The 24,901-nt window shown below is 39.5% G+C and overlaps 1 protein-coding gene across 1 annotated transcript in view; it reads right to left on the reverse strand.

Annotated features, from left to right (window-relative positions):
- The window catches only part of DIAPH1 (diaphanous related formin 1), a 90,739-nt gene extending 67,338 nt beyond the window's left edge, over positions 1–23,401 (reverse strand). The window contains exon 1 of the mRNA XM_074360835.1: positions 23,112–23,401. Within this exon, the coding sequence (XP_074216936.1) occupies positions 23,112–23,228 (117 nt within the window). The 5' untranslated portion in view covers positions 23,229–23,401. The remainder of the gene's footprint in view (positions 1–23,111) is intronic.
- Between the last annotated feature and the right edge of the window lie 1,500 nt (positions 23,402–24,901).

The raw sequence follows: 24,901 nt of genomic DNA on the forward strand, positions 1-24,901 counted from the left end.
CTAAAGTTACTTCTGTGTGTGCTGCTCACTGGGCAGCAAAAGCAGAAGGAAGATGAGGCAGAGACAGTAACACCCAAGGGACTCACAGTTCCTTGTGTCTCTACCCTAAGTTACCTGGCCGACAGAGGTCAAACAAGCCACAGAAAGGATGAGTGTGTATAGTTAGGATGCCATTGCAACATTAAACGTATGTACTCCAGAACCTTGCCCCCTAAACTCAAAATGTTTTCTCCAAACCAAGCAACTGGGATAAATATACCACAGGAAACAGAACCTGGGTCTAATGAATCAGTGCCAGCTGGATTGTTCACAGCTGCAGGTTAAGTTAAAGAACAGGAAACCAGAAACCTCTTGTTTCTGCCCACAGACGCTCATTTCTCTTCTGTCCATCCCCACTACTAACGTTCACAGCACTATGATCTCCTGCCTGGTTTATTCCAATAGCCTGCTAACTGATCTCCCTGCCTTCAGTCCCATCTGCCCAACACCAGATCCACACTCTATACTATATCCAAGAGTAATCCTTCTACAATGCCAAGCTGCCCACGTTATTTCCCATTCAAAACACTGTAATAGATCCCTACTGCCCTCAGGTTAAAATCCCCGTTCTTCAGCATGGCCTATGACACTTTGGGCTTCTTTCCCTCGACCCATCTCTCAATAAACCGTCCACCTCAAACTCTATCTTCAGGGCATCCTGAACTAGTGCAGGCCCACAAACTGATCGTGCTATCTCACCACCCCAGACTTTCTCTAGGCTGCTGCTTCCCTCAGCCTAGACCGTGCTTTCAAGGCTAGCTCCAACAGGCCCTGCAGGGTGATACCTCCTCTAATTAGACAGGTACTTCTCCTTGTGTTTCTGCAGAAATAGGTACTTGCCTGTCTCACAGCACCAGTAATGGACTACAACTTTCTTTTGATTGTCTGCCTCCTCTACCCCTTTCCAGACTAAGTTCCTTCAGGGCAGAGCCTAAGATTTAGTCATTATACCTCCTATGAATAAATACCATAATCCGGGGCTGCTCTCCTCCAATAATAATCCCTGGAGAAGTCTTCAAATCTATTCCACCTCTTCATTACATCAGTGAAGAAACTGAAGCTTAGACAGGTAGAATAAATCACTGAGGTCACATGATCAGGGGCAAGCTGGGTATGGAAATCTGGTCTCCAGATTCCAAGCCCAAAATCTTTGCATTCCCCAAATTCTTCTGTTTTGTTCCCATTTAATGCCCACTAACTGTTGCCTTTAAATACAAAACTAAATAGACATTTTCTTAAGAAGGAAGAAAATAGTTTCTCTTGTTTTCCTTGGTGCATCATTAGAAGCAGATTCTAATTTTAATTCTTAAAAAAAATTATCCATGTTTTAGTGATCAATTAGAGCAAGGACAGCAAAAATGATCCATGCAGGATAAAAGCTGCATTTCCTCAACTACTCCAACAGAGGGCAGCATCTGCCAGCAAAGTGAATCACAGTACGGGCAAAATTCTGTTTCAGAACCCAATAGAACACCCAAACAGCAAGCTCAATTCTGTTACTCAAACGGAACTTGCTGCTACAGTTCACTGAGGGTGTATTAATTTACTTATTAAATATTATGTGTGTTTCCTTACCAATCTTATGCATATAGTTTACAAGTGTAAGCTCTGTTCAGTTTTTCATTAATGGTATCATTATTTTGTGGATTCTCTGTGGTATGTTAAGAGGTTCCTTAGCTCATGAAAAGTAAAAAGGACCAAAAATAGTGGAGTCCAGGACAGTAAATGCTACTGGAGCTGTATTTATGCCTTATGCCTCAGAGGTTCAAGCTCTTTTACACAGTCTCTAATGACCCTACCTACTTCTAAATGCTTCCACTCTCAACATTCTCCTTGTTTGCTATCAATTTTTTCTGCTGCCAAACTAAACCCTAATTCTCTGAGTCTCTCTGCAGTAAATACTTCATCTGCCTGTCTCTCCTACTAAGTTTTCCATTAAGACTATCACTAAAACCTTTTAAGTACAAATATAGATACTGGAGGAAGAAGACTGAATGAAAATTTTAACAAGTATATCAAAATCTGCTCATAAGTACAGAGTATTAGGAACTTCCAGGTAGAAGATGGCAGACTGAATCAAAGAATGTAATTTTCCCCTTTCCTGGAACTCTTCTACATCTGCAGAAAATGAATTTTTAGAAAGAAAAGAATGATGATGGGAAGAAGCCTACAAGTTTATGGAGAACAAGAAAAGCATAATTGCAACCAACTTTTGAAGCTGGGAGATAAACAGGACTAAAACCCAAAAGACCTATGAAAGCTGAGTCCTAAACCAGAAGTAGGAAAAACCAATAACCAATCCAAATTGTATTTAAGGACCCTCAAAAGGCTCCGGAATCAGCAGCACCAGGCACGTGGAGAAATGCGGGGTGGGGGTGGGGAGGGAAGCAAAAACCAAGAAGACGGGTTGAAAGCTGTTTAAGAAGCAGTAAGATCTATAGACCCTCTGGTTACCCTCAAGACCCCTCCCCTATGCCATCAGGAGACCACCCTCCCCTGCTCCAACAGAAGTCTGGAAACATATTCTTAGAAGAGGGTAAAACACTGATATCTGGACTGGGGGATGCCAGGCACAGCTGTGGGCAGGAATCCTTTATCAAAAAGAAGAGGAAGTTAATCTACATGCACTACATGCTAAGACACCAGCACTTTCCCTCTTCCAGTTTCTCAGGACCCCAGCACCCCAAAGCCCTTACCCTTGAGGTAAAAGGCTGGAAGAGTCTTCTCTGGGGAATTGAAAACAACCTTAAGCTACTGACACAGTCCAAGTAGATCACCCTAGAGCTCTGCCATCCAACATGGTGGCTACCAGCCACCTGTAATTACACTGTAACTACCCAGTGCTTCTAATGTGGCTAGTGCAAATGAGGAAGGAATTTTTAATTTTATTTAATTTTAAAATGAATGTTTTATTGTTATTAAATAAGTAGGTTTGGAACAAGCTAGGAATGTGAATTTACCTTTCACTTGTAAATTTTATGACATCTAAATATACATTAAGTATTTTTATAAAAATTTATTACCTGAATTGAAATGTGCTATAGATGTAAAATAAAAACTGGAGTTCAATAACTTAAGATTAAAAAACAGAATGTAAAACATCACGCTAATAGTTGTTGTATCTGTTACAAGTTGAAATAATATTTTAAGTATACTGGATTAAAAATTGTATTATTAAAATTAACTTCACATGTTTCTTTTCACTTTTTTCTTTTCGTCTTTTCCTGTGGCCACTATAAAATCAAAAATTACACATAGAACTCACATCGTATTTCTATTGGACAGGACTGTCCTACAGTAAACTGCACAGCTAACAAACCTTATCCAGGCATCCAGAGTTTCCAATGAGTTTTTAGTCCCTCGTTCTTAGTTATTTTTCTTTTGGTAGGGGGGGTTATTTATTTATTAGGTTTATTTATTTATTTTTAATGGAAGTACTAAGGATTGAACCCAGGACCTCATGAATGCTAGGCACGCACTCTGTCACTGAGCTATACCCTCCCTTCCTTTAGTTCCTCATTCTTAAACATTGGCAGACAGCCCAGGACTACCAAACATCTGAGGAAAAATAGTAATAAGAGAAGGGAAAAAAACAACTCATCATATATAGAATACGCAAGGAAAAGAAAGATTAAAAAATTAATATTCACAGGGGAGAACATAATGCCATTTTAAAAAGAAACATTCAGAGGAAAAAGAACCCTTAAGAGTTGAAAACATGATAACAGAAACTCAAGAGCAAACTCAAAGGATTGTTGGAAGATAAGAATTTGAGGAAATCTCCCAAAAAGTAGAGCAGAATGACAAATGGAAAAATGAGAGAGAAAAGATAAGAAAATTAGATCAGTTTGGGAGGTCCAATATTCAAATAATAGGAGAAACAGAGGAGCAAGCTATGAAGGAAGTAATTCAAGAATATTTTCCAGTACTGAAGGTTAAGACTATTATAAAAGACAAAAACAGATCACCAAAGGCGTATCATGGTGAAATACCAAAACACTGGGAAAATAAAGAAAATTCTACAATTTGAAAGGAGGAAAATTGGTCATATACAAAGGAATCAGAGCAGCTTTTAATTTTTAAAACAGTATACCAAAAGTTAGACAATGAAAAAAGGTCTTTTAAAATCGGAAGATAATTTGTAACTTAGAATTCTATACCAACCAAATTATCAATCAAATAGCCATTTTCAGACATTTACACTTTCAACAAATTTATCCCTATGCACCTCAGTAAGCTACTGCAGGATATGCTCCACCAAAACGAGGGAGCAAACCAAGAAAGTGAAAGACTCAAAATACAAGAAACGGATCTAACACATGGAAGACGAAATCCCTAGGACAAAGATTCCAGGATGACTGCTCTGTGCCAGAGAGCAAAATTAAAAAGGAACGATGAGACTTGAGCCAGACCCTGGAAGACTGTCATCACTATCACCCACTTACGTTCTGGCTTTTTAAATTGCCAATACCAGTGAGCCGGACCCACGTTCTTGGCTTGTCTGAACTATATGATAACAGTGTCTTCCCTCCCTTCCTTCCTCTACTGCCTGGACTATGAAGGACACTCATTCTTCCCGACAGAATTTTTCTACTTTGGCTTACTCAGGAGAGCTGAAGGTTGGCCTTGGTGAGCTGAGTCCTTTCCTAACCATATTTTGTTGAATATCTACTACTTGGCCCTTACTGTAGCCCCAGCAGATACTCAACTGTGATGTTCCCCTAAATTCCCCATGGCTTGGCCTGCTTGTATCCTCAGAAGGGGCCCTTGTTAACATTCAGAGAATCTAAAGTCAGACTGTGACTCCAAGATAGTATTGTTTATCTTCTCCTGGGAGCCTCCATCTAACAGTGGTAATACTGTCGATTAAACAGTCTAGATTTTTGCTTGTTACTCAATTTTTATAATAATCTTCCATTTATATGCAATGATCAATACAAGTATAAAATTTTTATTTTAAAAAGGAGTAGGAAAAGGGGGGAGGATATAGCTCAAGTGGTATAGTGCTTGCCTAGTACACACTAGGTCCTGGGTTCGATCCCAGTACCTCCTCTAAAAAAAATAAACAAATAAATGAACCTAATTGCCTACCCCTTCAAAAGGGTATCTGTAATATGTATGACTGAAACATTATGCTGTACACCAGAAATTGACACAACATTGTGAACTGACTGTACTTCAATAAAGAGAATGCAATATATATATATATATATATATATATATATATATATATATATATATATATATATATATATCTTAAAAAAGAAGGAGTAGAAAAACATGTATTCAATAGGAATTTTTTATAAATAGAATTAGATGAGTAAATAAATTTCTGAAGATCATTCGCTGGTACAGGAAAAGAGCTTAACAAAACTGCATTTATTAAAATGAAATTGATTTTCTCTAAAGGATTCTCAGTATTATTAAATCTGATTTAAGTTAACACAAATTGCTCAAAGGTGAACTGCATCAAAAGTAACAGCATCAAAAATAAATACACTTGGCTGGGCACTGCTCTGCATTAAGACCATCAATCAACATAAAAATAAAAAGCTGTCCCATCACTCTCCTTCCAGAGAGTAATTCAAGGTTCTGATTCAGTCACCACATCCTAATGTAATATGTGGTAAGATAAATCTTTTGGTTACCAACTGCAGGAAATAAGAAACTTCCTAGACACTTATGAGTTTGGTTTCTAAAAGAAACCAGAAATTAAAAAGTCAAAAGACCCCAAGGTATGTCCTGTGAGTCCAATCCAATTAAATTTATGACCTAAGGAGTTTGAAACATACGCTGATCAATTAGTATCATAATAAATGCAAATGAAATGTAAAACTTCTTCTCCATAACTGGATTTGTTGTTGTGGTGATGGTGGTTGTATCTATTAATATTTCAGTCTTTAAGAAGTGGGCCGATGGGACCAAACTTGGCAGTCTTTTGGACAGAGATTCCCTGTTTGCCTAGTAACAGAACTGGACCTATTATACATTGAGTAATATCAGAAATTCACCCAAGGCACTGATTCACTTCTACCCAATTCTGTGAATCTTTAACTTTTCTTTCTAGTTAGAAAAGGTGCACAGAATTCTCAACTAAGAATGGTCTTTTGGAACAGGATACTCGTGCACTCAAACAAAAGGCAATGTCCTTAGTGGCAGAGAGGTTAGCAGAGATCTAATAAGAGAATATGATTAAGCATTACCCTGATCACAGAGTACATTAAATAGCAAAAAGTGTTTCTAGTTCCAACCAACGTGCCTTACAAGAACAGTTAATCATGGACAATAATCCCACAAACCATGTGGCTAGCATACTGGTAATATAAACCTACAAGGGTATGCCTTTATTTCAATACTTTCTAAAGATTTTGTTCAGGATAATGTATAGGGGACAAATATACCTGATTGATTCTAGGAGCCCCAGGATTCCTGGTAACTATAGGCTTTTCTCATAACACCTATAATCACAATGCAATTCACTAACTGCCTCAACATATTCAATTCCTACCTCTCCCTCTTCCTCCCTCCACCCTTGCTCATGGGCTAATTCAGTGAGAAGAAAATGTTTAGTGTGGTAGGTAGAATTCTAAGATGTCCCCCAAGAGTCCTAACCTGATGTACTCACCCTGTATAATCACCAGGACTGTAAATATGACAGGCTATCACTCTTGTGGTTAGGTTATGTTACTTGGCACAACAGACTTTTAAGAAGGGGAAATTACCCATTTGGGCCTGACCCAATCACAAAAGTCCTTTAACTCTGGGGTGAGAGGTCAGAGACAAAAGAATTCAGTGTGCTATTTCTGGCTTGTGCATGGAAGGGGCCAAAGGGCAGGGATTGCAGGCAGCCTCTAGGAGCTGAAAGCCAGCAAAGAAACAGGACCTCAGTCCTACAACTCTTAAGAGGCTGAATTCTGCCAACAACCTGAATGAGCCTGGAAGATTTTCCTCCAGCACCTAAAGCTGAGAAATGGGCCAGCTGACATCTTGATGTCATCTTGTGATATGCTGAAAACCCAACCACACTATCCATGCTGGACTTCTGACCAACTGAACTGTGAGCTAGTAAGTGGGTTTTGTTTTAAGCTCTTTAAGTTTGTTGTCTAAAAGAAGGCAACAGATACATTAAGGAAACTGACAAAATTTATCTAGAACTTGAGCTAAAGGAAAAAGACCCTGAGTCCTGATTTTTATTTCTGGCATCCTAAAAACTGCAAGTATGATTCTGAGCAAATCACACTGATTCCCCATGCTTCAGCTCCCCTGTTACTACAAAACAAAACAAAGCCAGACACACACTTCTTGGGACCACTAAGACCATGAAATGGAGCAGTGAGAACTTACTCTGTAAAGGCAATCCTGCAGTCGTTACGACAGAAAGATGTCTTGTAAAATAGACACCGGAAGACCATACTAGTTGACACTGCACTCCAACAACAGAGCATAAGGAAAAAGTTATTCCTCATCTATAAATTATACTCTTAGCCATAGTCAGTCATTTCACAAAAAGATCTAAAGGAGGACTCAGCCAAGCCAGGCTCTAAATATTTTATATCAGATCCTTCTTCAGATCATTTATTGTAGCTGTTTCTGTGGACCAAACTGTAAGTTGCGTGGGGGCAGGAACCCATGTTTTATTCATTTGGTATGTCCAATATTTAATAAATATTTTTAAAATTAGCATCACTACAGGTTGAGGAGCATCATCCTAAGCACAGTATTTTCATTCATTCATTACTGTATTCAAACTGAGCAAACTGAAGGAAAGTTTCAAGTCAAGGTTTACGACAGTACGCTTATTATAGACCATACAGACCAAACTTTCAAGAGTAGTATCTTTCCCTATGAATGAGCCCAGGGGACCCCGACTGGTGCTTCAGCCCACGTGACATATTTGTTAGCTGTCCTTGTGGAAAATATCCAATTATGGGACACATGTCACCTAGGAAGTCTTCCACCTCCTTTGAAAAGCAATAAGCCTCCAGTAAAGACATAGGCTGCCTACAGGTAAAATGGGAAGTAGTGTCACTGCAGCCAACAACGACGTTTTTTCCAATCCTAACCTACCTACCCAGAAAGGAACGGGTAAGGTACGTGTCGTCCAGAATCACACAGAACAGAGAGCACGTTCTGACTCTGATTCATTTTTTTTATCCTAGCATGGGATTGATACTCAGCTCCTTAGGACAGTGAGGCAACAGAGGGTCATAACATGGACTTGAATTCAATTACCAATGAATTCTATGCCAGCTTTGCCATAAAATTCGCCGCATTTCCACTAAAGGACAATAAAGGCATATTAACTTTTCTTTTTATCCACCACGGTTTCAGTCTTCCTATCTTAAGAACTATGTTGTCTCACAGGACTAGTGTGAAGAATAAATAATAAAATAGATACGAAGCACTTTGTTTTGCAAAGTGCTTTGTAAAAGGTAAATAATATATGATGATGGAACCAATGGAATTACCTTCAATTCCCACTCCTTATAGAGAAGTCAATTAGAACTAGAGAAAAGGAAATAATGAATGTCTTCAAATGTAGGAAACTTTCCCTTCCATTTTCAAATAATGGCCCAAAGATGACATCAAATGAGTCAATATCTCATCTACCATTTACAGAGAAACAAACTAGATTCTGGGCCATCACTACTTATTGGTGCCAAAAGTATCAAAAAGTGTGTAGAACTGGAGTACCCACTTCAAAAAAAGAAAAATAAAAGAAAAAGGGTCTATCAGAGGAAAGGAGGTCTAAAAGAGAAACACAAAATGACCAGGAATTGAAAAATATGAACTATAAAGCTAATCTAAAGCTAATTATAAAGTTAAATGTGTTTAAGGGAAAGAAAACTGAAGATTATCCAGCAGTCCCCAGAAACGAGGATGGCTCTGTCATGTTCTCCATCATCGCTAAGGAAAAAGTGCTAAAAGGAGTAAGTAAGCCTCTAGCAGCTCGTCTGTTTAATTCCACACTGTCCTGGCGGCCCCACAGCTAAACTCAGTACTGGAGAGTTAAACTCGTTAGAATTCATACAAGAGATGACAAAGGAAACAGTAGAGGAGAGTCCAAAATCTTAAGCACAAGTTAGAAGTGCCATATAAGAGCATTAGGTAACTGTACTCCATTCCTTTTTGCAATAAATTTGAAGTAACTTACTTATAAAATCAAAGCAAACTCAATTTCCCTCACAACTGTCTAAAACTGTTGACGTCTGCTTTCCAATAAACCGTATTTCCCAATTGTAATTAAAATGAGGGGAAAACCATCTTTATATTAGAATTTAATCCTCTGACAGACAGATCCAATATGTTCTAACAATCCTCTAACAGTCGAAGAAGGCAAGTCTCCTGGGGAAAAGAAGGTAACTTTTTGCCTCCAGTTTAGCTCATCCAGAAGCCTGGGACTGGCAGAGCCTGTATCCTAGATAGCCGATAGCCTAGAGGAAGAAGGAAAGTCCACTCAGGTTTCACTATTCCAGCTCAGCAGAACAGGTGGAAACCAGGCTGGGAACATTGCATTCCTCCTCTCTGTCCATCCAAATAAACTGCCAGCCCTGTGCATTATGAAGCACTCATAGGCTAAAAAAACCAAGCTGCTAGTAGGAGAAAAGTGCTCAGATTCTGGAAGGCCTAGTCTCCTATCCTGAACCACATGGTGCAGCAGACACGCCCATCTTCTTTGCTGTCAGGAAGGAGGTGTACACATACTCTGTCATCTGGTGAGAGAGCTGAGTAAGTGAAGCTTCCTACCTTTCAAACATCCTAAGGTTCTGATAAAACTTTCAAATACATATATAGAAAATAATAAGTAACATTAGCCTTATTTTCCAAAGTTCTGACATATTTCTCAAGCTCCAAATACTCAAACTTGTTCTTTACTTTCTTATTAGAGAGAGCTCTTTACTGCCTTAGCTTAGAGATTGTGATTGCTCCTTTAAAAAAAGGGGTGTTGTGCATTCATTTGCAAACAGTCAATGACTCAGGAATGCTGTTTCCCAATCTCCGTAGCAACTGTCTTCTCCTCCCATGTCGTGATGTGAGTAGCCAGACATCTACTCTTCCTCAAGGGTGAGCATGTGAACGACACACCCAAAGGCCTGGCAGACAGGAAGTTCCTGCAGCTGATGCTGCTCCTACATACAGGCACCAAGTATAAGGCCACCTTGTTTTAAATCCCATTCTCAAACCCTTCATTTCTAAATGATGGTTACACCTCTTTTCTTGTATATTCACATCATTCTTGAATACCCAGAAATAATCACAGTCTACTGATAATAGTTTAACTGATCCAAAAATTATACTACTACTCAAAAAGCCAGACTTGATCTTATGAAACCATAGAAAACATCTTCTGGTCTTTTACAAATCTACGACAAGATTTTATTTTGAGAAAATTGGCTAAAGAGTGGGGGGAGACAGCATGAGGCAAATCTCGTCACTCCTCTATCACCAGAAATATAAGCAAGAGTTAAAACAAGGTCCTTCTGATACTGCTAGCAACTATACTTGTGTGGAACTATGCTCTAATGCAAACACATAGAGAATTTCATGCCAAAACTTAGGCTCCAAAGAGATTTCCATGTTTCATATATTTTTCTCTTTGGGTTTAACTATTGAAAAATTACTATAATTTCTGGAAAACAAGATAGGGGATTGTTTTACTTTATTTTTATAAACATCTATATTTTCTTAGAAAAATATGTATCACTTTTATAACAAAAGATACATCCATTTCAAAAAAGTAGCGATTTTCAAAGATTAGAAAGATGAAAAATATTTATGACACATTGTTTTAAAAGCAGAAAACACCTAGAAACTACAATTGCAATGTTGTAAAACTATCTGTGCGGAGATAATGGCTAGAATATTCAAATACTAAGTGAAATAAAAATAAAAATTTAGGATCCTTAAATATTGCTATTTCGACAATGTATGTATATATCTCTTCAAAAAGAGTATGAAAAAATCATAGCACAGCCATCTAAAAGCAAAGCCATCATCCAATCCTCATATTCAAAATGCCCATCAGCATTTACTCTTCTTCAGTAGTATTTTGCTTAAGGAAACACTCCGGCAGGGCACAATGACAAAATTTAGGGATGACAATGCAATGTGAGAAAGAATAATGAATAGTTAGTGGAGTGTAAAAGCTAGCTCACCAAATTACATGACCTTGAGCAACTTAACACCTGGAGGCCTGAGTGGCCTTCTCACGTTGGAGAAAAAAAAAAGGAGGCTGGGTCAGATCATTCCTAGGGTCCCTTCAAGGACCCTTAAAGATGGTGCTGTTACTACTGCTCTTTTTGAGAGCAGCCCAATGTCTGCTGCTTGCTCGATAGGACCTATCCTACAGTGGCTTCTCACCACTTCTTCTTGTGGTTTCAATCACAGGAAACAGACGTCACCCATGGGCCTAGAAGTAAGTAATGAACCAGCCCTGGCGGATGCAAAGAGTTGCCAACTAGGGCCAACACCCATCTTTTTAAAATACCAGAATCAAGAAATCACTAGAAATCTCTATGCCTAGGGAGCCTGACACACATCTTTCACAAAAACTAACAAAACTAAAAATATTTCTTTAGGCCCCATGAAAGCATGATGAAATAATTTTAGAACAGTTTAAAACTACTTTGCTTCTATGGCCAAATGAGGAATCAAAGGAACTCCATAGCTATGGGTAGAAATACATGAGCCTGAGAAAAAACTAGGGCACTCCTACTGCCACCAGCATTTTTTGTGGAGAGGCTGCCATATTCTGAGGACTTGAAGATTCATCCTGATCTCCTCTATTTAAAATTCTATGTAAACCTGTTCTGTAGCCATGAAAGACCATGGTACTAACAGATATAATACGGGGACTTAACAATTACTCACTTTAAATGTATGTTATTGGGGATGGGCAGAGCTCAGTGGTGGTGCACATGCTTAGCATGTACGAGGTCCTGGGTTCAATCCCCAGCATCTCCATTTAAAAGGAAAAAAAAAAGTATGTTATCAATCCCTAGAGCACTGGGTCAAATACTGCTCTCATTTATAATGATAAAAGCTGGCAGCCCTGTACTATGTAAAATAATGCAGAGATTTTTAATCCCATAGACATGTTCCTTCACTAACACAAGACAAAACCATAAGATACTATCACTAGAGAAAACTAGTGGTGTTTTTTCAAAAGAATTCTTCAGATCAGGTACAGTTATATGTAGTTTTCTCTGCCTCACAGTTACCTTGGTGAAAGGACTAATGTTTTCAATCTCCTACAACAGACCACAGAAATGGGGAGCCCTGAAAGTAATCCCAAGATTCACAAGACTAACAGTAAAACTAAAATACCTAACAGGATATTGCTAACATGAACTAAACACCACCACTGCTCTTAGGCACCTTATAAGTTATATGGGAGATAAGACCCAGCCTGCAAAGAGCTCTCAATATCACTCTCTCTCTCTGTCTGTCTCTCTCTCTATATATTTTAATTTTGCATTCATGACAAACTAAAGAACACTTCAGATAAGCATGCAATCAAAACCTACACTGCATTGTACTAGAGTACACGTAGAAGGAAATGACAGGGCCCAAAGATAGGCTCAGACTTCCCCGCAATGGCATTTCCCACCTGAGCCCACAATTTGACTACACAGTGTTGAGATGCAGCTGAAGAGAGTCATGTCTTTTAAGATCTAGACTGATCACTGAAAGTCTGAAAAGATGCGTTATTACAATTAATAAGGAATGGAAATCAAACAAACAACTACCTGAACTCTATGTGGGTAGCAGAAGTGATTAGCTGGAACCTTAACACTAACCTATTCATGTTCTTAGATATTCTGATTTACTAACACATTCACAAGGCCAAAAACTGCATCAACATGTATCATGACATGTTACAAAAGGCTAATTTTCAGTCCTGCTTTCTGTAGGTTTCTACAGAAAGAGAATCAAAAGCCCTTCCCAGAGATAAAATAATCTCTGGGCCGTGGCTTCCTTAAATGGTTTATCTCCCACTGATCCTCTTGCCTGCTATAATCGGGCCATTTCTTTTTACTACAGCCACACATTCAGACCTCTGAGCCTCTGTTCACACTGCTCCCTGTCCCATGACACCCCTTCCTCCTCTTCTCTAACAATCCTTGGATTTACTTCCAGGGCCTATCAGATCGCCCATCTTCTATGAAGCTAACTAGCACTGCCCACAATTACATTCTGGATCATTCGTGTAGAATTTGGGACATTAGAACAGACCTTTGAAATCATTCTACTTCTTTTGAAATTCTCTTATTCTACAAGAAAAGACCAAGAAAAGTGGAGTGACTTGCCCAGAGTTCACATGGTTAATTAGCAGCGAAGTCAGACTAAGTAGCAATATATGGAAAGAATGCTTCAGTGGGAGAGGAAGATGAGGATTCTAGTCCTAGGTCTAGTTGTAAATTTGGACAGATCACTTCTCTAGGCCCACATTTCTTAATCTGTAAAATAAAGGATTTAAATTAAATAATTTTTAGAATCCTTTTCACCTCCAGCATTCTAAGATTCTGAAACGTGGGTCTTCTGACTCTCAGTTGAGGATTCTTTCCCCTTAATTCCTTAAATTCTCTGAATTTCTAAAGCTTTTGAAGCTATGCTCATGGCTTTTGAGCTGTTCCTACCCATTCTTCTACAGACATGGCTGAGATTACAATCTCTTAAAAAGCAAGGACTGAACCTGATAGGTCAACCACATGACTTCTTGATCTTCAGCCTTTTGAATCTAGGGTAGATTCACACAAACAAGAGAAACTATTCTCCACTCTTTGCCACCAATCATACAGAAAATCCTACTTCCAGACACCTGGATCTCTGTGGCAATGTCTTAATTATTAATCAAAGGCAAATACCTGCTAGATCTAAAGAATAAACTTAAGCAGTCCCCAGGCTTAGAAGAGACCCTGAAGTAGTTAGCCATTTGCAATCCTTATGGTCAAGTTTCAAAGCCAATTCTAAAATATAAATCGAAAATATGTATCTAAAAGATAACTAGAAATGTTTCCTCGTCCTTATTTGTCACCACTACCTTGCTGCTCTCAGCAATATAAACAACTAAAATTCCTGACAGGTGATGCTGTGAGAGCTGTTCTATTTACAAAGAAGATAAGGTTACATTTAAAATAATAATAATTTAGACAACTTCTTAGTAACTCATGAGCCAGGGGAAAGATAGGTTTTGCATGCACTGTAACAGCTACTTTTACCTACCTAAGATAAGAAAGGTTGAATTAAGATTCCTGCAGTGGTTTCAAAGTCTGAATTATTAAATGCAAAAAGCAGTTAGGCATTTAGCCACTGCTATCTACACCCAATACTTCTTTCCCATTAGCTGAACTGGAGGAGAGTCCAGTTTTAATAGACTGCAGTAATCAAGGGCTCTTAAAGAGGTAACCCAAAAATTTTCTATGAAACTCCTAACGGTGAATACCTTTTGATACTACAAGTACAAAAACTGGACACTTGTAAAGTGTCAGTGCAATGTGGTGAAAAAGAACATGGCTTTTTGTGGTGTTTTTGTTGCTGCTGTTGTTGTTTTTAAATCAGGTAGACCTAGGTTGAATCCCAGTTCTAAGATCCAAAGCAAGTTCTTGATCTCACTGAGTTTCAGTTTAATTACCAAGATGGGAAAAACCGTATTACCTTTTTACAAGGTTAATGTAGAGATCAGTGAGAAAATGACTCTAAAGCTCTTTAGTGCAGGGCTAGAGCTACAGAAAGTACGCCAACAACAGGTACCGTCACTGCTGCTGTTACTGTCATTCTCTGTCTTTCTAGTCTGCAATGAATTAATCTTCCTATCCATTAAGATGCTAAACATTTATTAATATTTATAAATTGGAAGATTGGCATTACACAACCTGCAGCACACTGAGTTCAGGAAAACAAAAGGTTTCTAACACCACAAAAGAAGATGAAAATGATTCCAGCATAAACAGAATCTCAAAGGTCCCCAATCCTGAGTGTCAGAAATGTTCTGTCTTGTCTACAGGTGAAAATTTACACCTCAAAGAGAACATGTGGACTATAACTCACACTTCCACAGTGATAAGAGGAGAATTTCAGAGCTAAATCTATAAAACTTTTAAAAGAAAACAGAAGAAAATCTTAGTGACTGTGATTTTAGCAAAGATTTTTGAAATATGATAAAAAAGCAAAAAGGAAAAATAATTGGACTTCACCAAAATTAAACATTTTTGTTCTTCACAGGGGAAGAAAACATTTGCAAAACATAATCCAACAAAGGACTTGTATTTAGACTGCAATAAAAAAAATTTTAAGTGAGCAAAAAGTTTTGAACAGCTACTTCAAGGAAGATACAGCTAGTAAATAAGTACATGAAAAGATGCTCAACATCATTAAAGAAATGCAAATTAAAGCCACATTGAGCAACCACTTGTCAACTGAAAAAAAAAATGCATAATCTGTAAGTTTTATTCAGTGGCCTTACTGAGAACCATAGACCGTGTAGCAGCCTCTCAGATATTTCTGAGGGACTGTTCCAAAGAGGTAAGAGAGAAGCCAGGATATATAGGAGCTTTTGCTGGGGAAAAAAACCATGTAGTTGAACATCAGATGATTACTGCTAATCACAAAAACCAGACATCTCAAGTTAATGATTTTTTAGTTCCTTTCTATGTATGGGAAGATATAAGAGTCTGGGCTTAGAAATCAGTCCTTTGATATGCATCTTATCTACATAGGGTCAGTATCCTGTTTTTCTCCATTCTGAATTCCCCTCAGGATGTCCCCTTAGGACAGCTACAGTGGCTGATGGCTTTATGGCCACAACATCCTTTGTTTACTGAAATGGCAGGTGACATTCTTTATCCACTCACTACCTACCCAATAAAGTGGCTAAAGTTTAAGACTGATCATACCAAGAGCTGGCAAGGAACCAGAACCCATATACTGCTTGTGAGAATGTAAAATGGTACAACCACTTTGGATAACAGTTTGGCCATTTCTTTAGAAGTTAAACATAGTGCTACCGTATAACCTAGTCATCCCACTCCTAAGTATTTACAAAAGAGAAATGAAGGCCTGTGTCCAGACAAAAACTTGTACATGAATGTTCACAGCAAAACAAGAAAAAACAAAACTGAAAACAACCCAAATGCCCATCAACAGATAAAAAATAAATTCTGGTAAATCCATACAATGTAGTACTACTCAGGAATAAAAAAGAATGAGCTAATAATATAGCTAACATACATTACGCTGAAAGAAGCCAAAAGAAAGAGTTCATATTGAGTATAATTCCATCTATACAAATGTCTAGAAAATACAAACTGATCTATAGTTATAAAAAGCAAATCAGTAGTTAGTTACCTGGGGATTGGGGCACAAAGAGAGGTGCAAACGAGAGATTAGAACGGGGCAGGAGGAAACTTTTGAGGGTGATGGATATATTCATTATCTTGTTTGTGGTAATGGCTTCACAAATTGTACACTAGATATATGCAGTTTATTGTATGTTAATCATACATCAGTAAAGCTGTTTGAAAAAAGATGGTGATGTCCAAAGTGTCTGCGGCAAAACAACCAACCAAACAAAAAGGTGAAGACCCCTGAATAAAATGTAACCTACTCTAGGGGAAAAGGGAAAAAACAAAAAAAAGCAAGTGAAGGTTATCTTTTCACTTGATCCTAAAGTTCTAACATTAAAAAAAAAGGCACCCAACTATGCCTATAAGAGACTCACTTTAGTCTTAAGGATACACATAAGCTCAAAGGGAAGGGTTAGAAAAGGAAATGCAAGTGGAAACCAGAGGAGATCAGGGGTAGCCATACTTCTATTTGACAGAATAGACTTTAAGCCAAAGAGTATATAAAGATTTATACAATGATAAAGGGGTCAATTCATAAACAAGATATAACAATCATAAATGTATACTCACTAAACATTTAAACACCTAAATATATTAAGTAAATAATGACAGATCTGAAGAGAGCAATAGACAATACAATAATAGTAGGGGAATTTGAAACCCCACTTTAGCAACAAATAGCTCATCCAGACAGAAAACCACAAGGAAACACTGGACTTGAACCATACTTTAGACCAAATTGGCTTAACAGACATGTGAAACATTTCATCCAACAGTGGCAGAATACACATTCTTCTCAAGCATGCACAAAATGTTCTGCAGGACAGATCATATAAGCCACAAAACAAGTCTTACCTTTAATTTACGAGGACTGAAATCATACCAAATATTTTTTTCAGCCATAAGGGGAAGAAAGTGGAGATCAACAAAAGGAAAACTGGAAAATCTACAAGTATTTAGAAATTAAACAACACACTTTTGAATAACTAATGGGTCAAAGAAGAAATCAAAAGGAAAATAAATACATCTTGAAATAAGTGAAAATGGAAACACTACTCACCAAAATTTATGGAATACTACAAAAGCAGCTTATCGTGATAAATTTCTATATCAAGAAAAAAGAAAGCTCTTAAACAACTTAACTTTATGCCTCAAGGAACTAAAAAAAAGGGAAGTGGCTATATCTGAGATATAAGCCCACTACCTTGGTTTTCTGTGATCCTGAGGATCAAAGATGGTTTATAAATCAACCTCTGTTGGATCCTTAGAGTATGCTGAATCTTAAAAGAAAATGCAAATCCTATTGCTGTCAAACAGTTCTATTTCTAAAACAGGGAATAAGTTATAGAATCAGAAATTCAGAAAAATAATCTAGGACATCATGAACTCTACCTGTATCTGCTACCCTAACAAAATGCCAAAGTAGCTACTGCCTAAGGACCACTTATAACCACAACAAAGGATGGAATTTCCCATCTTCAGAATAATAATGCTTCCACATAGGAATGCTATGTGTCTCTCATACTGCAGTTCATTATGCTTATTCTCTTTTATGTCCCCTTATTTGTTTCATCCCCCTTCCTGGAGGGAAAAAAATGTAAGCAAACATTTAAAAGGACAAATTGACACTCCCTAACTGTCACAGAGCCAAGCAAGAGAGTCAGTTTCTTCAATCTTTTTCCTCTCAGTCTCACAGCTTCTAGCGTATCTGTTCTTAGATAAACCCTTTCTACTACTCCAGCTATTCCAAGACCCTGAAATTTACTAAAGGAAATGTAGAATCCAAAATGTATGCTGCTTCTCCTCCGTGTATTTATCCGTTTCCAACCTACAAGTGTAAGAAGGGATTGCTGCACTGAGTGGGTGTTAAGGCTTGGTGACATTTAAAGTCCCTTCCAACTCTAAAAATTTTAAGGCTACCACTCATAGCAAGCTTTAATAATGAATGGAAGTAAGAATCTCAAAGTTAAAAGAACAACGATTCACCCAGAGTCAATCGGTAATCAGTGGTAATATTTCTTAAAATACTGGTCTCAATTTCTCTTTTCTTTCAGTAATTCTTTTACTTCCTTTTTTTTCTTTATTTTTTTTTTCTTTCTCATCTCCCATGAGCCATGGGAAAATCTTTTACTTTCTTTAAAAGGGTTCTTAAATTCGAAAAACTGTGTTTGGAAAAAAAAAAAAAGGTAGAAAATAAGATATGTTCTTTACTTTTCGATTTTAGCTTCGAGGTTTTAAGACATTTGAGTATCAACAGCGTTTAGTGCTCCTGCTTCCCCAAAGGCCTGGCTATCCATGGGACTAGAATCAGTCCTTACAGCAGCAGGGGAGTAATAAAAACAAAGCGGGAGGGGATGACAGACAGCTGGGCAAGGGGAAAGAGTGGAGGGAAGGGATCACAGACAGCTGGTCAAGGGGAGAGAGTTGGCAATATCCTGCCTAACCTTAATTAGGGGAAACACCCAATGCTGCCTCGCTAGTTAACAAGAGGTCAATTTTTCCCCTTCTGCTTTCAGACAAAAGTGATTGAGAACAAGAGGCTCAACATATTAAAGAAAAACCCTTTAATACAAGGTTTGTTTCAATATGGGGATGCTTTTTGTAGTCATGAATGACTTCAGCTGAGACATAAAATGGGAGAAAACACCACCTGCATATACAAACTCTTTGTTTCTCTGTAATACTTAATATTTCTTGTTAATAAACATGATTTTAACCTGCTCTTCTAAATCATGTGGCATAACCTTATCTTTTAAGCCTCTATGACATTTCACTGAAAATATGACACTCTCCAAGAATAACTTGGCAATCGATTTATAAAATACACTGAGCACCCCAGGGAAGAGCAAAAGGTGATTTCATCATACAGCATGTAAAATTACTCTATTCTGACCCACGTGCCTATTAATAAAGTTAAATCACTTCTCACTTATTACTCTTGTCTTAGCTTTTTAAATGAACATAATTTACAATCATAAAATGTTCAGCTCTTTTTATAAAAATATCCCAACATTTACCAGCTCTCTCAAGGCAGAGATTTCAATTCTGAGGCATTCCCTCAGTCTCCCCTCCTATGAGGGAGGATTTCCTTTGAGACAAGTAAATGTAATATTATCCAATGGGTCCTTGGGCTGTCTCTTTAAAGACCAGGCAGGAAGAAGGGCAAATTTTTAAGGTGTCATTCTGTCATCTCAAACAACTCAGTAACATTCCTGTAGGCTACCCTCCCTCTTTCCAAGCTAAGTGATCCCTATGTTCGTCATCTTTCAAAAACCACAAATGACTTGCATAAAATTCTCTGTATACTCCCTATTTTTCAGTAACCTTTTGTATTAAAGTTAATGTCTTCTTTAAGAGGAAAGAAGCAGATATCTGCATGAACAACTCCACTTCTTTCATAATCTCTACCTTTCCTAATATCTGTTTAGAATTCTGCCTGGCGTCCTTCACCTTTGACTGCTCTCATTTTGGATAGACACAGGTCTACAACTAAACATTTATACTTTCACTATCACTTTGCTTTTAGAAGGGCATGAAACTGCAACATGGTAATAATTCAACATAGGCAAGATTTTAACATTTACATTCTCTTGTCTCTAATCCCACACTAGAATTCACAGTTTACAAAGTCAGGTTCCTAGCTGAATCAAGAAGCAATATTCTTTCTTAAAATATATCAATTTGTTGATTGTATGAGAAGACATGGAGTCTATAAAATGCAGGAGTCTTTAAAACGCAGCCTCCTGACATCCTGGTTATACTCACTTCCCTTACACATATTTCAGAAACCAGTCTGACACCCACATTCATCACTGCTGAAAAGTCACAAAACACTCTGTTCATTTAGATTTTTATTTTCCTTCATGTTAAGGACTTCCAAAAGGAACTGGAGGAGGGATATGCTCATGGCCCAGGAGAAGACAGACTCAAGAAGAACCAAGGGGGAATGGAACACCAGGCAGCCTGACTTCAGCCACACGCATTAGCATCTTGAACGACTACATATTTTAAAAAGGTGATCCCAACCACTTTTTAAACTTTACACTCCTTGAATCCTTTCCACACAAGATGCCTTGAAGGTTATGACCAGATCTTTGGCAATTTGTGTTCTCATCAGTTGATCCACGCTTAGAACCTGCCTAAGCCCGGAGAGGTATGTAGCAGCTAAAGGGATCAGTAACCCCTTAGATACAAATAACCTTCAGGCACACTAAGTCCAAACTAGAGCAGTTTTACAAAATACTCCATTACAAATTCTTAATGGAGATCCTGAGGGCATACACTCTAAAAAGGTAGAGTAGGCGAAAGAGCTTTGAGTTCACTTTTAGCCTGTAGTTCAAGAAAACTAAGCCATGGGTAACAAAAGCACACTAGCAATCTCGCCCACTCCACACCCCCCCATATACATACACAGACACGAAGAGAAGTGGATTGCAGCGCTCCTCCCAGGCTCTCACTTCCACAGTTCTCACAGAAGGAGCAATGAGAAAGACAGAATATCCTGAAGCCTTGAGGTATAGTTGGCAATGAAAGGGTTAAGCAGCTTTCCTGGAAGCTTTCTAATCCCCTAGCTAGGCACGCAATTCTCCACACTACCTGTGCCACAATTTTTGTTTTTTAAAGTTCAGCAGGTTAAGCGTTACAACCAACACCTCACAAAGAAAAAGAATTTGCTTGGTTCAGCTCCACTCTCTCTAAAGCAAACACCAACAGCCCTGAGCCAAATCCACTCAGCACACACAAGAGTCCATGTACAGTCCAAAAAACAGATGAAAAGCAGTTGAATTTCCTCAGGTAGCTCACCTTTTAGCCCCACACACTCAGTAGAGTTCACAATTTGTGAAACACTTAAGTATTAGATAAAACAAAAATACATATAAAATTCTATTAAGGACTAGGAAAACATTTATAAGTCACAGAGGTCACTATAAATCAGCAAGAATAGCTAGAATTCGGGTGAGGAAGGTCAAACAGTACCCATGGAAACAAAAGCAAAACAAAATAATACAGAAACAGAAGGACTATGAGCGTAAAACTTAAGGCTCAGAAGGAAACCTCTCTAACCAGAGGGTCATTCTTACCCTAAAGAAACATAGGGGAATTTGCCTTAGTCACCATAGGAGGAAGGTTGTCACTACTATTAAGCCTATATTTCTAGGGAAAAACGAAGATGTTCACCAGATAAAAACAGTTACAGACAGCCTACAGTCACTGCAAAGGACAGTCCAGAAACACCTGTCTTGCTAGAAATAGGTAGGAAGAAATGAGTCACTATTTTAATTCTGTTTACTGTCCACATCTCAACCCTCTAGGTCCCAAAGCAACATTTTTTTCCTGTTTCCATCACTTTTATCAGTTTTCTTGCCAAACTTGTGGATCGGGGTCAGGATGCTAAAGAGTGGGGATTAGAGGAGAGAGAAAGAAAGGGTTAGAAGGCATTTCTACTAACGTAGAAAGAGATACTGGGGTGGGAGTGGTAGTAATTACCTGGGAGAAAAGACTAAATCACTACAGTTACAAGTAGCAAATGGTTATTAAGATGCTAGACTTTCCCTCTCTTGGACAGTGCCTCATATCTTTCAAAGTTTATATGGTAAAAAGCAAACAAATAGCTCTCTGGAGAGGGGAGTAAAAAAGAAGAGTTATAGTGTGAAAACGTAATGAGATACGACAGTGTTACATGACTACATGACTATCAAGATTCTTTCAGATTGGAAGTAACTGGTACCTGAGGAAAACAAGACTCTTCTACAGGTTAAAAAAAAAAATTAAAAAAAAAAAAAAAAAAAAAGGATGTCCGTAGCCTGGGGCACAGGAGGTGGCAGAAGAGCTGAGGAGACAGTTATGAGAAATGTATGAAAGACAGTTCAGTTAGGTACTCACTAACTTCTTGGCCTTTTAGTCTAACTTCCTCCCCATGGGGGAGGTTTATCACCATCCTATGTCAAGAAGGGCATGATTATGAGAGAAGTTCTAACCCCCTTGAAAGTGATAAGCAACAGGGCAAAGAAACAGGTTTTCTGGACAAGGAAATACTGGGAAGCCAACTAACATCATGCCCAATGACCAGAGGAACTGGGCAGATACACATTCCTGCAATCACAAGGACAAACGTCCAAGGGAGGAAGGAAGGTAGGGCCCAAGTCAGGTAACATTCCTGAGGGGAAGGATTATCAGGTGACACAGGGCTGAGGGCCAGGGCCCAGAGTGGGGACTTGGGCGGGAGGAAAGTTAGCAGGTGAAAGCGATCAATCTTGGGGAAGGAAATGACCTTTGGAGAAGCAAATAAGAGGATACCAAAAAAGGAGTTAAGGGTAATAAGAGAAAATGGGTCCAGAAAAGCACCGAGGATCGAGATAGAGAAGGCGTGTTCGGGTAACAGAGGAAGAATAAAGGAAGTGGGGCTAAGAGGGAAGAGATGAGGCAGAGACCTAGCAGGGCTCTGAGGGCGGAGGGCAGAGAGTGAGGGGCTGGGGGGTCAAGGAAGCCCCGAGGCTGCCGAGGCAAGAGCCGGGTGGGACTCCGGGGCTCCCCGAGGTACCGGAGCGGTAGGATGTGGGGCGGTGGAGCCCGGTACAGAGCAAAAAGAGGAAGGCGTTTTGCTTCCTCGCGGGGGCGGCTCCCTAGAGACGGGCGTGCACCCCTGGGGCCGGCTGCTGGGGTCTCCGGAGTCCAGAGGGCGGTTACGGGGCCAGGCTGAGGGAACCGGGTGGGAGGGACACTCACAAATTTCTTGGATTTGCCGCCGTCGCCGCCCGCCGAAGGCAGCTCGTCCGGACTCCGGCCCTTCTTCTTGTCCCGGGCCCCGCGGCCGGGCCCCAGGCCTCCGCCGGGGGGCTCCATGTCCAGGTTCGCGCTGGCTAGTGACCCCGCGCCGACGCCGCTCCCGCCGGGCAGATACAAGCCCGCCGACGCCGCCGCCGCCCAGCAGCTCCTCAGCCCGCCGCCGCGCCCCGCCTCATTAGCATGCCGGGCTGCGCGCGCCTCATGAATATAAAACGGCGACGCCTGGCTCCCGCCCGCCTGCCCCACTTCCGCCCGGATCCGCAGCCCCTACCAACGGGGAAGGGTTGGGGGGTGGAAGAAAGCCGCGGAAGCGCACTACCTGTCCGGCGGGCCTAACCATTCGGACCCATGGGGGGGGGGGTGCTAAGTGGGTAGTGCAACTCTCCGGGACAGCGCCCCCTGGCGGTTAGAGCAGCACAGGCCTCCCCGCTCCCAGGCATTGCCCACGTGGCTGTAAAGTCTGGACCCTCTCATACACCGGACCAGGATATTATAATCTGAATCAAAAATCGCAAAGGAGAGACTGTTATCTTGGCATAAAACTTAGTGCGGGGCTTTCCAGAATAATACAGTTTTTTTATGTGTGCAATACCTATGAAGCACAAGAGAGTGATAACTACTATTTACTTAAAGCTATGTGCCAAGTAATAAGCTAACCATTTACCACAATTTGCTCTATGCCAGGAACTATGCAATACTCTACACATATTTTCTCACTCAATCCTCACAATGCCATGTTAGAGATTCCACTAGTCTCACCACTTTAAAAATAGAAAATGTGGATTTTGACAGTTGAAGTGATTTGCCCAAGGACTCATAAGATAAGTGACAAAAAAAATTAAAACCAGGTTAGTCTGCCAAGCCCTATGTTTAATTAGGGCTCCTTGACATTAACCAAGCCTGAGTGAAAAGCTGTTCTCCAAAAGTATGTTCTTTGCTCTACCATCTTGATTACTCCCTCAGTAATTTCATCCATTCTCCATCTACATCTGTCCCTTGTGTGAAAAGCAGGTGGCACCTACTAGGCCCTCAAAGTATGGACTTAATCAGCTTGAACACAACTGGCAAAAGATTTCAAATGTGTGTTCCTGGAGGGCAGAGTCAGTGACTCACTCACTCACTAGAGAGCCCTCAGTGCTCAGTCAGGGACTCTGCCAAGCTGGCTGGCTCCTAAATCTGACCTTCATCTCTCACCTTCCACTTTCTAACTGCCTGATGGAGAGCTGCACAGAGCTATCCAGACCAAACTTCAAACTCAGTTTGTCCAAAACAATTCAAAAGCTATTTACTTTCTAAGCTAGAGTGCTGAGAAGCGGACATGATCAAAGCATGAAAGGAGTGGCCCATCTATTACTCTTCTTTCTTGCACCACTGTCTACTCCTACTATAGCACTTACCTCGTTTCTTACTGGATAGTAAACTCCAGGGAAGGGTCCATGTTTGTGTCTACTACAGTATCTAGCATCACTCTTCACATAGACAATGAAGATAATGAGCAAATGCTTATGTCAGGCACTGTGCTAAGCACCTGACATGTGTTACCTCAGCATATCTTTATCAACAAGTATCCTCATTCCAAACACCAAGGTTCAAAAACCTGAAGTCATCTTCTATTCCCTCTCTTAAGATAGTAATCTGCCCAGGTTTGTTTAACTCTTAACCAGAATGCTCTATTAACTCCCTATATATAAGTAAGATGATCCATGTAGAATACGTATACACAGGGCCTA

This window comes from Camelus bactrianus, chromosome 3, assembly GCF_048773025.1.
Source record: "Camelus bactrianus isolate YW-2024 breed Bactrian camel chromosome 3, ASM4877302v1, whole genome shotgun sequence".
NCBI lineage: Eukaryota > Metazoa > Chordata > Mammalia > Artiodactyla > Camelidae > Camelus > Camelus bactrianus.